Source organism: Raphanus sativus, chromosome 6 (genome assembly GCF_000801105.2).
Source record: "Raphanus sativus cultivar WK10039 chromosome 6, ASM80110v3, whole genome shotgun sequence".
Lineage (NCBI taxonomy): Eukaryota > Viridiplantae > Streptophyta > Magnoliopsida > Brassicales > Brassicaceae > Raphanus > Raphanus sativus.
The window spans coordinates 41529577-41544120 of record NC_079516.1 but is presented as its reverse complement, the minus strand read 5'-3'; the positions used below and the strand labels follow the sequence as shown (position 1 = coordinate 41544120).

Here is a 14544-nt window from a genome sequence, read left to right as displayed (position 1 = left end):
GGCAATGGTTAAAAGATTCCACAAAAATTGATTCTGTGTTTGAAGAAAAATTTTATGCTTCAGTAAAGGTGGAGAAGAGATCTATCGGAGATGAAAGATTAAAAAAAATGATAGAGATGGAAACGTGGGAGAGAAAGAGATAGAAACTTGGGAAAGAGAGAGAAATATGAAGAATATTTAGGGCATGGGCAAAATCGTCAAGAGAAACAAAAAATGTACCTGATATGAGAGTTTCTGAGCGCGTAAGGTATTTTGCTAATATTGCACTCGATTTGGTATTTCTAGTCAATTGTCTCTAAAAAGAATGAGTATGAATGTAAAAGAAAGAAATATTTTTATAAATGTTAAAACAAATTAGGAATAGTTAGGAATACACTATTTTCTTTATTCTTAGTCATCAGTTAAATCCAAAATATCTTCAACGCTTACTTATTTATTCACATCAAAAACTGACTTGTTTACCGGTAATTATAGTAACATGTCAGTTTTTCTTTTAAATATTTTTAATTATTTAGTTAATAACATCAATAAATAACAAATAAATTACGAAAAATAAAATATTTTTTTTTAAAAATAAATAAATATCAAAATCAAAAATTTTAATAAAATCAAAATATTTTCTTAAAATTAAGAAAATTGTAATCTTTTCAAAGCTCTATTTTTCTATAAAATTCAAATAAAAGCGCTATTTGTTTTTAAATTTGCATAACAAGTTTTAAGGGCATTTATTTAAATTATGTTATTGTCGGCAAAACAATTGTTCTAACTCTTACTAATAAAATGATCTAAATTATTTTCATAGTCATTTACTTAAATGATGCAAAATATTTTTACAACATTTATAACTTATGTTGGAAACCATTACCGTCAACCAATATTGTCAATATTTCAAACATTTTTATTGCTAGTGGTGTTATGTCCAAAATTAAGGGGTTGAGGTTGAGTTTCTATATATTCTATAAATATTTTAAAAGATTAGTTTAGTTTTTTTTATCAAAAATTTAGAATATTTGTGAAACTAATCATTTTGGTAAATTTGAAAAATAGTATCAAAGTTGTAGAATTGAAATTTTTCGATTAAGTTCATACAGTTTCCAAATAAAATCCTTTATTAAAAATGAACACCAAGAAAAACTATTCTCATGGGCTGACCTTATTCTAATTAGGTTTTGGATCCAAACTTGGTCCCATCATGTGTAAACAAACATATACACATGTTAATTTTGGACAAAAACTTGGTCCCATCTTACTTTTGCCGAAAAAGACGAAGTTATTTCGACTTTCAAGTTCACGGCCCAAACTCGGTCCCATCTCGCTTTAACCACACTAACTATTTATGTTTCTTAGACCACCTGCAACGGAGGATGTTAGCAAATCCTTAGCATCAATTCCTAAGCTAAATGGATTAAAAAAATATTAAAACAATTCCTGTAGCTAAGAATGAATCCTTAGCTAAGGGAATTAAGGATTTGATCCTTAACTCTTCTGCTCATCCATCTCGCTCTTTTCTCCCTGTTCAATTCTTCTTCCTCACTTCCCATTCACTTCCCAATTCTTCTTCGCATCCATAACCTCATTTAATTTCAACACAACTTCTCCTCTCTCTCTCCGTCAATACTCATCCTCTCTCTCGCGACGAGATCCTCTCTCTCCGTCACGTCGATACGATCTTCATCGAATCCAGAAACTTTCGTTCAAGTGATTGAAGGCTCTTACCACTGTTCCCCTTCCGCCAGAGCCATCGATATGGAATAGAAGCTTTGATTGAGATCAGTCCCAATCTCACAAACGATCTGAATGAGTAATTAAGTTGTTTCCAGGGCAAACGGGTAAACACTGATCTTTTTCCTATCTTTTATCTCAGTTCTAATTTGGCACTTGCATGAATTAAAAAATCAAACTTGTTGTTCTTGTCTAGTTCTGCTGTTTACGGGATGGGTAATACAAAAGTAATTGCGGCTGTTTATGGCACAAGAGAGGTACTCTATTACTCATTCTCTTAAGATTTGTGATGCTTTTATTTATCTGTGTTTAATTTCATATATGTTTCCGTTCAGATTCAATACAAAAGCCAACAAAAGAATGGTCATGTATTGGTATGTGTATGTTTGTGTATACTCTTCTTTGCATAAAGCTTTGCGAATTTGAAGTGCTTATGGATACGTCTCTGCAGGTACTCTGTGATGATTGCCTTCTCTTTTTGCTTCTTGATCTAGCTATAGGTTTGTGATCTGTTTAGTTTCTCTAGGCTGTCACTGCAGCGGTAGCTGATAAATAAATGGATATACTTTCTGATTTAGTGTCATGTCCTTGTTAACCTACGCAGCTATGCTTGCTGCACAAGACGTTGCTCAGAGATGCAAGGAGCTTGGAATCACCTCAATGCACGTGAAGCTCCGTGCCACTGGTCCTGGTGCTCAGTCTGCTCTCAGAGCTCTTGCCCGTTCTGGCATCAAAATTGGCCGCATTGGTAAAAGCTCGCATTAGCAACATCTAAGATCTTGGGCTTAACATGTTTTGAGCATTTCTAACAGTGTGTGCTTCGTTGTTGTTTGCAGAGGATGTTACTCCTTAGTGTCAAAATCTATCCAAGGCAAAAAAAGGGATGCTTAAGTTTCATGTTTTCTCTCTTCTCAGAACGGAACACGGCTTTTCTTCCGAGGCCAGCTCATTTGGGAGGCAATTATGGATGAGTTGTTGTCGATGGGCATGTCAGATGCGAAACAGGTTAGCATCCTCGTGAGCATCCTTGTTGGAAGGGATCATGCTGGTGGCAACGAGAAGATGAAGCAGTTGGTGCCTGGAATCTGTTTATTTACTTGTTTCCAGCCAAGTTTTGTTAGAGCATGTGGATCAGACGAGGTAACCTTTACTTGTTGTTGTCAAACAAAGTTACTTGGGACTTCTCTCAGACTTGTTTAAACATAAGAAATGAATATTGAATCATTGTTTAGTGTTGTCTTACTCTGTTCTTGTTCTTCATATGTTTAACAAAAAAAACTTTTTTTCTCCTAAAGATTCTTAAAAGGAATCCACCATTGGACTGCTTATTTTGCTAAGAATCCTTATCTATTCAATAAAAAAAAATACTAAAATAGTCTCTAAAGACTCCACAATGGAATCCACCATTGTGGATGCTCTTACAATAATAACTGGACTATGAATTATTGTTGGGTCTACCTTCTACAAAGACATAACAAAAAAGAAAAATTAGTGGAAATCAAATCGACACTCTTATAAATACAAAAAAGAAACAAATTAAAAATTAAAAATTAAAAAGGGTTAATTATAGGAAAGTTGACGATCCCTGAAGCACAAACACCGTTGTGTTCTTCCTCCTCCTTCTCCGCCGCTCCCCCATGAGAGAAATGAAATTAGTCTCAGACAAGAACCTTCCACCACATCCATCTTAGCACCATTCACGCTCTCCTCTCTCTCCTTATGTGAGCTCGCTGTGTGTGTGTGTGTTTGATTTTCTCTTTCCTAACTCTCTCTCTCTCTCCTTTAATGGCAATGCCGGAGAAGAACGGTTCCACGATCGGGTACGTAGCCCGAAACTTCCTCCTCTGCCTATTCATCTTCACAACGGTCCTCTTCGCTCTCTCTTGCTACTTCGTGCTGCGTTCCACTGCTCACAACCGCTTCCTCAGCTCCACATTCCAATCCAAATCATTCCCACACGATCCCACCTCCAAAGGTCTAAAGAAAGATGACTGTAGATGCAACGACAAGAAGAAAACAACAACAGGTCCTCTCAAGGTTTACATGTACGACATGGATCCGGAGTTCCACTTCGGTCTGTTAAATTGGAAACCTGACAAGAAGAGTAGTAGTGTATGGCCTGATGTTCAGAAATACATACCTCCTTACCCTGGTGGGTTGAATCTGCAGCACAGCATTGAGTACTGGCTCACCTTGGATCTTCTCGCCTCTGAGTACCCAAACGCTCCTCCTAGACCCATTGCCGCCAAAAGAGTTCACAACTCCACCGAAGCCGATGTTATCTTCGTCCCCTTTTTCTCCTCTCTGAGCTACAACCGCTTCTCCAAGGTGAATCCTCACCAGAAAACCAGCAGGAACAAGGATCTGCAAGGTAAGCTCGTCGCCTTCTTGACCGGGCGAGAGGAGTGGAAGAGATCCGGTGGGAGAGACCATGTGGTTCTTGCTCATCACCCCAATAGCATGCTGGACGCTAGAAACAAGCTCTTCCCTGCGATGTTTATACTCTCTGACTTCGGAAGGTATCCTCCTACCGTCGCAAACGTTGAGAAAGATGTCGTCGCGCCTTATAAGCATGTCATTAAAACATACGAAAACGATACCTCTGGTTTCGATAGCAGACCCATCCTGCTTTACTTTCAGGGTGCCATCTACAGGAAAGATGTGAGTTCTCTGATCTATTGAGGAGTTGTGAATATATATATAGTCTCCTAGTGTTTATATAGTGGACATATGTACCTGTTTTTGTTCTTTAGCAAATAAGATTCAGATGTTTTGAGTTCTTACTCTTTATATTTTACTCTAAAATGGTAGTGAAACGAAAATAAAAGCATTACTTTACTCTAAAACGGCAATGAACCGAAAATAAAAGCATTACTCGATAAATGCAGTAATGTTTTATATTTGTTCGTTACTCTATTTTCCATTTCATTTTGGAGTAAAACATGGAGCGGGGTTGTAGATGTCCTTCGATGGTCTTTGTACTCATATGTGTCGTGTCATATATCTCAGGGTGGGTTTGTGCGTCAGGAGTTATTCTACCTGTTGCAAGACGAGAAAGACGTGCATTTCTCGTTCGGGAGCGTGAGAAACGGAGGCGTAAACAAAGCAAGCCAAGGAATGCACAGCTCCAAGTTCTGCCTCAACATCGCCGGTGACACTCCTTCGTCTAACCGCTTATTCGACGCCATCGCGAGCCACTGCGTGCCTGTCATCATCAGCGACGACATCGAGCTTCCTTTCGAGGACGTTATCGATTACTCTGAGTTCTCGGTGTTTGTTCGCACCTCCGACGCCTTGAGAGAGAACTTTCTGGTTAACTTGATCAGGGGAATCACCAAGGAGGAGTGGACGAGGATGTGGAATAGGTTGAAGGAAGTGGAGAAGTTCTATGAGTTCCATTTTCCGTCGAGGGTGGATGATGCGGTCCAGATGATATGGCAAGCGATTGCACGCAAAGTTCCTGGTGTTAAAATGAGGATTCACAAGTCGAGAAGGTACTCTGGGTCTGTTTCTGAGACAGGGAAAGAGTCAAGATGGTTGTCATTGATACCTCGGAGTTTCTGGTGAATAAAGATGATGAGATCCTTTTTTGTTCTTCATTTTCTCGGAAGGCCTTGGCACTGACTTCAAATTATTTCTGAACTTTTTTCACCAAATCATATTAGGTTATATAGACAGAGAGATAAGTCTCCAAAGAAAGATAATAATGTTGTAAGTTGATTTGTTAATTTTGATCTCTTTTTCTTTTTTTTTATTATGGGTATAAACGTAGTTTGTTTAGAGTTGGATAGACAGCCTTTAAGGATGTTAGTTTGCTTATCCATTGAATCAAAATGATTCACAGTAAAGAGATCGAGTTTGTCTCTTTAGCACCTATAACCAGATCCGGAATCTTAGTCTTTCTTTTTTTTGTACGCATGATATGTTCTATGCAATTGACCAAACCAATGAAAAGGGATTACTTGACAAGATTTTCATAAGAAAAGAGACCACAATTTCATTTTTGCAATAGACATTTTGCAACAGAGGTTGAGGTCACCCCCAAGAGCTAACTAATCAAATATTATCACTAAATCAAAAGAGATGCTTAAATGTTTACATCTTCATGAGAAAACAATTGGGAACATAATCATTGCAAAACCACAGCAGAAATTAGAATCAATGAGTTTATAACTTCACAAAAACTGAAATTCTAGAGTTGTTATACAGCTTTGAAAACTTTTAAAACCAAAAAAACTTGGACCATTTCTCCAAAACTGAAATGAGTTTATAGCATTAATAAACTAAAACATCACCAAAACTGAAATTCTAGAGTTGTTGTCGATCTGTGAAAATTTTGGAAAGGAAAAAAAATTTGGACCATTTCTCGATTTGTGCGTGTCATCCTTGCGCAGGGGCCATGCTAATCTTCTCTGTATCGTTCCAATTTTATCGGATGTCCCCGAAGGGACAATCATGTACGTGACTCTCGCCCTATATAAACAGAGGTTCTTCTTCTTAGGATGGCGATGTGGGACGTTTCTTACCGTTTAAAGTATCTATCTAATGGGCTAGTTTACACTAAAAGGGGCTGGCGTCTCTTTGATTTCTCTCTGGGCCATTTACTTGTTGGCCTCCTTCGAACAAGACAAGAATTTCGACTCAGCCGACAGTCGCAGAGAAACAGTGGTGTGACTGATTAGTTTAAAAACTTTCATGGTTTTGTTTGCTCTTTAATCTAATTTACTAAGCATACATGGTTCTTAGTAAGTGTACAATTTTCTTCATGTACAAACGAGTTCAAGTAAACACATTGTCTCATCACTTAATCATTACATTCATCTCAACTGATTATAAACTCTTTTTGCCACTCTCTCACTTGAAAAAAAAAACTATGCACATAAGATCACAGTTACAACTATAACCACCAACACCATTATTTCTTTGGTAAAAACATTTTCAAGTAGCTCACAGTTTCATGCATATATCTCTCATCTACCACTTCCTCTCAGGATTGTATGAGTAACAAACATAGGTATCGATGTGCTCCTTGAATTGGAGGCACTAATGGAAGAAGATGATCTTTCCATTGACACTGGCATAAACGCTCCAATACCCGGAGTACTCAGCGAGAAATCTGGCAAGGTTAGGTCCATGTTCAGGTATTGCACCACTTGTCCCATGGTAGGCCTTGCTTCCGGTATCGCATTCGTGCATAGCAATCCAAGCTTCAGAACCATCTCAACCTCCTTGAACAAAGTTTCTCTTCCCAGTCTCGGATCTACGGTCTCAAGTAAAGAAGCCTGTTTCCAGCATACGCACACCCACTTGACCAGATATTGCCTTTCCACCGGCAGCTCCGGTTCCACGGGCCGCCTTCCGCAAGTCACTTCAAGAAGGAAAGCACCAAAGGCATAAACATCAGTTTCCGTAGAAGTCCCCATTGTTATCAGCTCAGGCGCCATGTAACCTATGGTTCCCACAGCGGCCGTTGCAGATAAGCAAGCTCTCGGGTCATGAAACCTCGCCATACCAAAATCTCCTAACCTTCCATTGAAATCAGAATCTAGCATAACGTTAGAAGATTTAATATCCCGGTGCAAAACAACTTGATTGGCTCCTGTATGCAGGTAGTTTAAAGCCGAGGCGATGTCCTTAAGAATAGAAATCCTCTGCAGCCACGAAGGAGATGAGTTTTGGTCATGATGAAACAAGTACTGGTCAAGACTACCGTTGGGCATGTACTCAGAGACCAGAAGCAACTCACCTTTCCTCCTGCAATACCCGAGAAGAGGAACCAGGTTCCGATGCTGTAAACTCCCCATAGTCACAACTTCAGACACAAACTGTTTCATCCCTTGCTCTGCATTGTGCGACAGTCTCTTCACAGCGATATGCCTACTTAAGGGAAGAGTTCCTCTGTACACATCTCCGAACCCACCTTTCCCAACACAACAGTCTTTCCCAAACCCGTTCGTCGCTCTGTACAGTGACTTGTAGGAGAATCTATGCGGTCCGTATTCCTTTTCCCACGGTTCTTTCACTTCCGCGTACTTGTTTCTCCTGTACCAGTAAACCGCTCCGAGAACCAGCAGCGCTAGGATCACCGATAAGACGACCAAACCAATAAGCGGTGGAGACAGAAGAGGAGGAGGCTGTTCTGTTTCATCTCTAGGAAGAGGAGGAGGCTGTTCTGTTTCATTTCTAGGAAGAGGAGCCTGAGGGAGCTTAGAGAGGTCTAGCTTCTGTAACAGTTCTTTGCTTCTACTGAAACTCCACCCAAGTATATATTGGTTACTTGTCAACTGCCCTGTTGCTGCAGAGAACCCAACAAACATTTTATTTTTAAAATTTTCTGAAAGATCAATGGGCCTTGACATAAGAGGCTGATCTGGCTTCTGTATATCTACAGGGGCTAGAGTAACGTTAAGGGAGGATCCATCGTAATCCACCCAAACCTGGACAGGCAACCCACTCAGGAGATTGATGCTTACGTTCTTCCCCAAGGCGCTGGAGAAGTAAGACGGGAGAGAAGATTCGATAGACGTGGCGTTGTTCACATCGATCCCAACGTGAGGCTTTTCCAACACATCGATTCCTAACGACTCGATGGTATCGAGCTCGATAGCTATGAGCTGAGAAGGGGAGGTTCCGTTCGCGGAGGTGGTGAAGGCGCCCAAGTACTGAGCTTGGAGTGCATGAGAGAGATCAATGGAAGGAGATACGACAAAAGCCATCCCGTGTCCGCCGCTAGCTCCCAGCTGGAGAGGCGCCAAGGCACACACGAAATGTGTGTAGAAGGAGATGGTATGATCAAAATCAAACGGGAGGTTGAAGAAAGCATGACCCATTTTGAAATCCGAATCGTTTGTTAGCTGCAGAAGCCCATCAGGAAGGACTCTAGCGAGTCCGTCAATGTAAAGAAGATCTGCTTGATGGAAGCCGTTGTAAACAAACCCGGTTTCTTGTTGAACTGACAGGGAAACCACCACATGAAGGCAGGAGAAGATCAAAACTAGATGATGAAGCCTGCTGCAATTCATTACTACTGAAAGAGTGTCTGAATTTAAATGATATTATCTTTTTTCTTTAAGAATCATCCTCCAAAGCTGCACAAAAAAAAAGAACAAAAAAAAAATTCAGCCCATAAATTCAGGAGCTCAGCTTTAAACATTCCATGTCTTGTACATTTTCTAACGATTTCTCCTTAGCAACTGTAGCTAGCCAACGCATATATATATATATATTACAAAAGAAAAAAAAACATGACAAGTAGTTACCTCTACCAGAAATTTCTCACTCTTCTCCCGCAGGAATCTGAAAATGCTTTGAGAGCAGACCAACTTTTCTTCCTCCACAAACTTTGGATAAGATCTTTAAACCCAGTTATGTTTATGTTACTTTCCCAAGTAAATGAAACGCAAAGCTGACCAAGTCTCTCACAGCATGCAGAGTCACAATCTCTTGACTCAAACGGGACCATTCTTCACATGGAACAAAGCAGTCCATATCTAAAGACTATTCCTTAATTTCTCATCCAATAAACACCTTTTCGTCGGTTGGTTACAACTTACAAGTGGCAGTGTTCAGTTAATCTCAAAAGGAAAAAAAAAAGAAGAAATGTACATTGAGTGGAGAAAAAAAAACAATAGTCACCGATCAGTAACAAGTCTTTTAAAAAAAAAAACATATGCTGAAATACAATGAAGAAGACCTGAAGTGGAAACATTCACAAGTTATACATGAGTATCCTAAGCGAATGAACTCTCAATGAGATACACTCAGAGCACCCTATGTGTTCAAATCCATGCCACTGGTTGGCTTGGAGAGACCAGCCTCGATGTCTTCTGCTTCTGCAACTACCTTTAGAGACTTCTTAGATTCCGATGGTACTTGTTCATATTCTCTTGTGTTGTTGGCTGATGAAGAAGACACCGCAGGACCTGACCAGTTCCTCGAAGTGAATGTACCCGTAAGCGAGGCTGCATCCACCACCACTGGAGTAAACGACCCGATCCCGAGCGTATATGGCGAGAAATCCGGCAACGGCAGGTTCTCGTTTAAGTACAGAACCACTTGTTCCATCGTCGGTCTTGATTCCGGCACGATGTTTGTACATAGCAACCCGATTTTCATAACCAACTCGACTTCCTCGGGCACAAACTCACCTCCGAATCTCGAATCTCTAGCATCGAGCAAACAATCTCTCTTCCAGCATTCACAAACCCATTTGATCAGAAACCGTTTCTCAGCTTCCATCCCAAACTCCACGGGCTTCCTCCCACACGCTACTTCGAGCATAAAAACACCAAACGCGTAAACATCGGTCACTACGGAAGCTCCCATCGTTATCAGCTCAGGCGCCATGTACCCCACGGTACCAACCGCCGCTGTCGTGGCCGCGTTGCCTCCGTGGTCATGAAACCTAGCCATACCAAAATCTCCCAGCCTCCCGTTCAGCTCAGCGTCCAACATAACGTTGGAAGCTTTGATATCTCGATGCAGCACGACCTGCTCAGCTCCGGTGTGGAGATAGAAAAGCGCAGAGGCTATACCTCTGAGAATCACCAGCCTCTGCGACCAAGAAAGAACAAGACTCTCATCATCATCACCGAACAAGTGCTGGTCGAGACTACCGTTGGGCATGTACTCGGAGACAAGCAGGAGCTCTCCTTTCCTCCTGCAGTACCCAAGAAGCGGAACGAGGTTCCTGTGTTTCAGACTCCTCATGCTCACGACCTCGGCCACGAACTGCTTCATCCCTTCCTCCCCGTCGTGAGAGACTCTCTTCACAGCTATAGGTTTGCTCTCGGGGAGATCTCCTCTGTACACCACTCCAAACCCACCTCTCCCGAGAAACCCATCCTTGTGGAACCCTCTCGTCGCTACGTACAAAGATTTGTACGAGAAACGGTGCGTGCCGTACTCCTTCTCCCACGGCTCGCTCACTTCCGCGTACTTTCTCTTCCTGTGGTAACAAACTCCCGCCAGAGCAGCTATCACTAGGACACCAACTGCGGCGGGAACACCGACGATCAGACCATACGGTTTCTTACGCTTAACGCTGGGACGACGAACTCGAGGAAGCTTCAAGATGTCAAGCGGCTGCAACACCTCCCCGCCTGCGCTGAAACTCCACCCGAGAAGATAATGGTAGCTGATCGCTGACCCCGTCGCCGCGGAGAACCCAGCGAACAGTCTTCTACTCTGAAACACTTCCGAGAGATCGATGGCACGTGACAGAAGAGGCTGACTCGGCTTCTTGACATCAAGAGGAGCCACGGTGACGTTGAGCACACCTCCATTGTAATCAACCCAAACCTGTATAGAGTCTCCGCTAGAGAGGTTAACGCTCACGTTCCTCTGCTGTGTCTCGGAGAAGTAAGAAGCCGGTGCTGATTGGACCGAGATGGGACTGTTCACGTCGATCCCGACGTGGTTATGGTCAGTCTCACGGAACTCCGAGTTCAAGATAGTGTCCAGCTCGACGGCGAAGAGGCGAGAGGAGTTGGATCCGGTGGTGGAGCCGTTGAAGATCCCCAAGTACCGGTTCGGCTGCGCGCGAGTGAAATCCACCGAAGGAGATATCACAAAGGTGATGCCGTGGCCGCTCTCGACTCCTGGCTTGGGCACTATAGCGCAGACGAAGTGTGTTGAGAATGAGAGCGGTTTGGAGGAGCTGAACTCGATCGGGTTCTTGGTGAAAGCGTGGCCCATTTGATGATTGGAAACTTCGGCTAGCTGTAGTAATCCACTGCGAAGCAACGTGGCAGAGCCGTCGAGGGAAAGATTCGCTTGTCCGAAGCCGTTGAAGACAAAACTTGTATCTTTTAATGATGATGAAGTTGACAAAGAGGAGATCAAAAACCAGAAGAGAAGCAATCCACTAGACATTGTTGCCTGATGATGATGATGATGAATGAATCAAACAAAGAGCTCTGTGTAGGATCTTTCCTCCCCTCTGATTATATGTGATTTTATAAGAAGTAAGCAGCATGCAATTCTTTATTGGTATAACAACACCAACTGGACTATAATAACAGCTTAATAACATTATAAAAAAAAAATCTAACATAAATTCACATGGTTTTCAAATGTTCAAAATTCAGATATTAGTTTAAGAGAAATAATCCAAATTTGAATCCAGAGAAACAAAGGAAAGTGCTAGAAGCGTTACCTATTAAATTAATCACTACTACATGTGCCTTGGAATCAATACCCACAATCTTTCACCGGATTTTTCTCAGACGACAGCTACTTCGTATAATTTATGAAGTTGGTTAAGAAAACAAATACTTTAAACTAATACCAGATCAGAAGCGATCCACATCCACTAGCCATTGGTGCTTATGAATTCGACAGTTCTCTTGTCCTCTGAGCAGATCTCGCTCTCTCTCTCTCTCTAGTGAAAACTTTGCTAGCTGCAGAAAACAAGATGTGAACTTATGTTACTGGTAATTTCTTAATGGATTCCCTAATACCCTACTTACTATTTGCTTTGAAGAAGTTACAGCGAAGCCATTTTAATATTATATATTACGAACCGCTCACATCGTCAAATATTACTTTAGAATAAATAATTCACAGCATCAGTCAGAAGAACAAGGCAACTGCTACCACGCGGTAGCCACCAAAAAAAAAAATCATTAATTTAATCAGCTTTAAAATATACCTTTTGATGCTTATTAATGGGGGAGAGAAGCACTCAAAAGTAAAAGGAACCAAATCCTAGGAAAGAGCCAAGCACCCCCATTTTTTAGAATATTGAAGTGGGTACATAGAATAGAACCAAAGCTTTGAAAAAAAACAGTAAACCGTTTTCAGGCGAGTGAATGTTAAATCACCGGTAGCCAAGTGTTAGAGATATCTAAATGTAGACGGATTCGTACTCAGCTTGTTTTGAAATGCTGGAACGTTATGATATCACCCGATCACTAACACCACTAAACACGTGGTTAACCAAAGCTTTAGACAAGTCAAAGCTTTAGACAAGTCAAAACAAAGAAAATGAAAGTCTTAACGTTGAAGTCTTCACCTCTGTTATTGACGTGTTTTTGTTCCCTCTAACAACCTCAAAACTCCAGTTTCTTTTAAATGATCGCTACCCTATGTGAACGCCTTTCTAGGAGAAAAATCAACAATTCAATAGTGTGATAAGAATACTACTACAAATAGGAAGACCACGTTTCTCACACTAGTCTATTTAAGTCCATATATTCTAACCTTCACAAATAATCGCACATGGAATTTATATTAGTGTTTGACCTCAAAGAAGCAATAGCAAGTTGATTTGATCGGTTCCTTGTAAACAGTACATCCAAACAATAAAGGAACATAAAAGTAAGATAAGAGAGTTTTATGAGCACATGTCTGGACTAGCTACATATATATTCAAGGGTATCATCATCCCTGTTACCCCAGAGTTTAGCTGAATATGTCACACGATATCAGAACACAGAAATTTAGTCAGTTTCAAGAATAAACCTCTAAACCTTTTTACCTGTCATGGGATGAAAATGAAACAATCATCTCTGATTATATGATGGTGATGCTCTCTTGTGATCCCATTCAGTTCCACGGATGAAAACTGAAATCATTTCAACTATGGAAGAAAACCAGTGGAAATATAATGTGATTGGTTAGAAAATCCATCATAAAAAAAGAGCAGCCAAGTGTAACAACCAAGAATTTTGGAAACCAAACCACCACACTAATACCACCTTCCCCAGAATGGAAAGTCAGTGCGAATCTGGGGGCTTTGTCGTTTCAAATCGAAATTTAACAGAATGGTATCAAATTAATAGACAGAGTCAGTGAAGTAAAATGGTTTCCATCCTGCAGGTCTAAATAAATACTTTCCAACAGAGAAACATTTCAAGAGTCCAAGAAAACAGTTAGCAATAGAGAGATGTACCAGAACTTATATAACAATCAATCAATTCAATACCAAGCTGTATCTTAGAAGGCAAGTTATTATCATTTTAACGCCAATAACGAACGAACGAACACCCTTGATTAGATGTAATGTGAATCTGATGTAAAAGCGTACACACTATACAGCTCTAGTGTTCATCAGAGAAAACAATTAGAAAATTAAACATTAAGTGAATGAAAATGTCCAAAACGAGCAGGATTTGACCAAAAGGACTGGCGGCTGCATTTCGGGAGAAAGTATCAATTATGTGGAAGTGTTTGTGATCAAGGAAAAGACGATGTAAATTCATCATGTGCCTCTGGGTACCCTTTATTTCATTGATTTCGTTTTTACTTAATACTTTTACTAGATTTTGACCCGCGCTTCGAAAGCGCGGATATTATTTTTCACTTTTATGAAATATATTATTTTTTTGTAATTATTGAATATATTTATCTTAGTAAAACATTTTTTTATAATAATTTCGACACATAGAGTGTCTCTGGTAAACAATGTATTTCTCTGGCTTTGTTTTATTCTCTCTCCAATCAACATATTTATTTAGCTTGTTGTTAAAATAAATAATTATAGACTTTGATCTAGGTGCGCGGATGCATATTTGCATATTTTGAAAAATATGATGATATTTGTTTTTATGTAATTATTAGGATTTGGCAAGGAACATAACCAATACCGATCCGAAAATATAGTACCAAACCCGAACATAAATTAATTAAATATTCAAATTATTCAAAATTTTGTTATTTAAAGAACCGAATCTAATCCGAACCGAAGGATTCAGGTATCTGAATTTATCTTAATAGATTTATATACTTATATATTAATTATTTTTAGATTTAACGTATATAAAACATCAAAGTGATACTTTTAAATTGGTTTAAAATACTTAAATATATATATATATATAG

The 14544-nt window shown here is 40.1% G+C and overlaps 4 protein-coding genes and 1 non-coding gene across 13 annotated transcripts; 2 read left to right on the top strand and 3 right to left on the bottom strand.

The window, feature by feature from the left end:
• The first annotated feature begins 1348 nt into the window (after positions 1–1348).
• On the top strand, positions 1349–2971 carry LOC130496877 (40S ribosomal protein S14-2-like). Of its 4 annotated transcripts, none has more exons than XR_008936000.1 (6): positions 1349–1829; positions 1919–1979; positions 2058–2096; positions 2174–2222; positions 2301–2470; positions 2559–2971. XR_008936000.1 is itself a non-coding variant. In XM_056989482.1 (6 exons), the coding sequence occupies exons 2-6, from the start codon at positions 1935–1937 to the stop codon at positions 2573–2575; spliced, it is 294 nt and encodes a 97-aa protein (XP_056845462.1). In that variant the 5' UTR covers positions 1349–1829; positions 1919–1934; the 3' UTR covers positions 2576–2971. The 4 variants fall into 4 exon arrangements, 1 of the variants encoding a protein (XP_056845462.1); XM_056989482.1 differs by having other exon boundaries at positions 2327–2470; XR_008935998.1 differs by lacking the exon at positions 2174–2222 and having other exon boundaries at positions 2058–2173; positions 2327–2470.
• Positions 2972–3268: 297 nt separating this feature from the next.
• Positions 3269–5472, top strand: LOC108805615 (probable arabinosyltransferase ARAD1). The gene is made up of 2 exons (XM_018577539.2): positions 3269–4383; positions 4732–5472. Exons 1-2 carry the CDS (start codon positions 3508–3510, stop codon positions 5287–5289), a joined length of 1434 nt encoding a protein of 477 aa, XP_018433041.1. The 5' UTR covers positions 3269–3507; the 3' UTR covers positions 5290–5472.
• A 598-nt stretch (positions 5473–6070) lies between these two features.
• LOC130497140 (U6 spliceosomal RNA) lies at positions 6071–6173 on the bottom strand. The gene has a single exon (XR_008936153.1). It is a non-coding gene; the product is annotated as a U6 spliceosomal RNA (small nuclear RNA).
• A 440-nt stretch (positions 6174–6613) lies between these two features.
• On the bottom strand, positions 6614–9165 carry LOC108808889 (L-type lectin-domain containing receptor kinase I.3). 2 transcript variants are annotated; one of them, XM_018580984.2, is made up of 2 exons: positions 8982–9165; positions 6614–8810 (listed from the first exon to the last, which is right to left on the bottom strand). In XM_018580984.2, exon 2 carries the CDS (start codon positions 8742–8744, stop codon positions 6693–6695), a length of 2052 nt encoding a protein of 683 aa, XP_018436486.1. In that variant the 5' UTR covers positions 8745–8810; positions 8982–9165; the 3' UTR covers positions 6614–6692. The 2 variants fall into 2 exon arrangements, with proteins under 2 accessions (XP_018436486.1, XP_056845558.1); XM_056989578.1 differs by having other exon boundaries at positions 8988–9165.
• Positions 9166–9310: 145 nt separating this feature from the next.
• On the bottom strand, positions 9311–13490 carry LOC108808887 (probable L-type lectin-domain containing receptor kinase I.5). Of its 5 annotated transcripts, none has more exons than XM_018580982.2 (3): positions 13202–13490; positions 11879–12122; positions 9311–11662 (listed from the first exon to the last, which is right to left on the bottom strand). In XM_018580982.2, the coding sequence occupies exon 3, from the start codon at positions 11593–11595 to the stop codon at positions 9493–9495; it is 2103 nt and encodes a 700-aa protein (XP_018436484.1). In that variant the 5' UTR covers positions 11596–11662; positions 11879–12122; positions 13202–13490; the 3' UTR covers positions 9311–9492. The 5 variants fall into 5 exon arrangements, with proteins under 5 accessions (XP_018436484.1, XP_056845557.1, XP_056845555.1 ...); XM_056989577.1 differs by having other exon boundaries at positions 12011–12122; XM_056989575.1 differs by lacking the exon at positions 13202–13490 and adding an exon at positions 12737–12900.
• Between the last annotated feature and the right edge of the window lie 1054 nt (positions 13491–14544).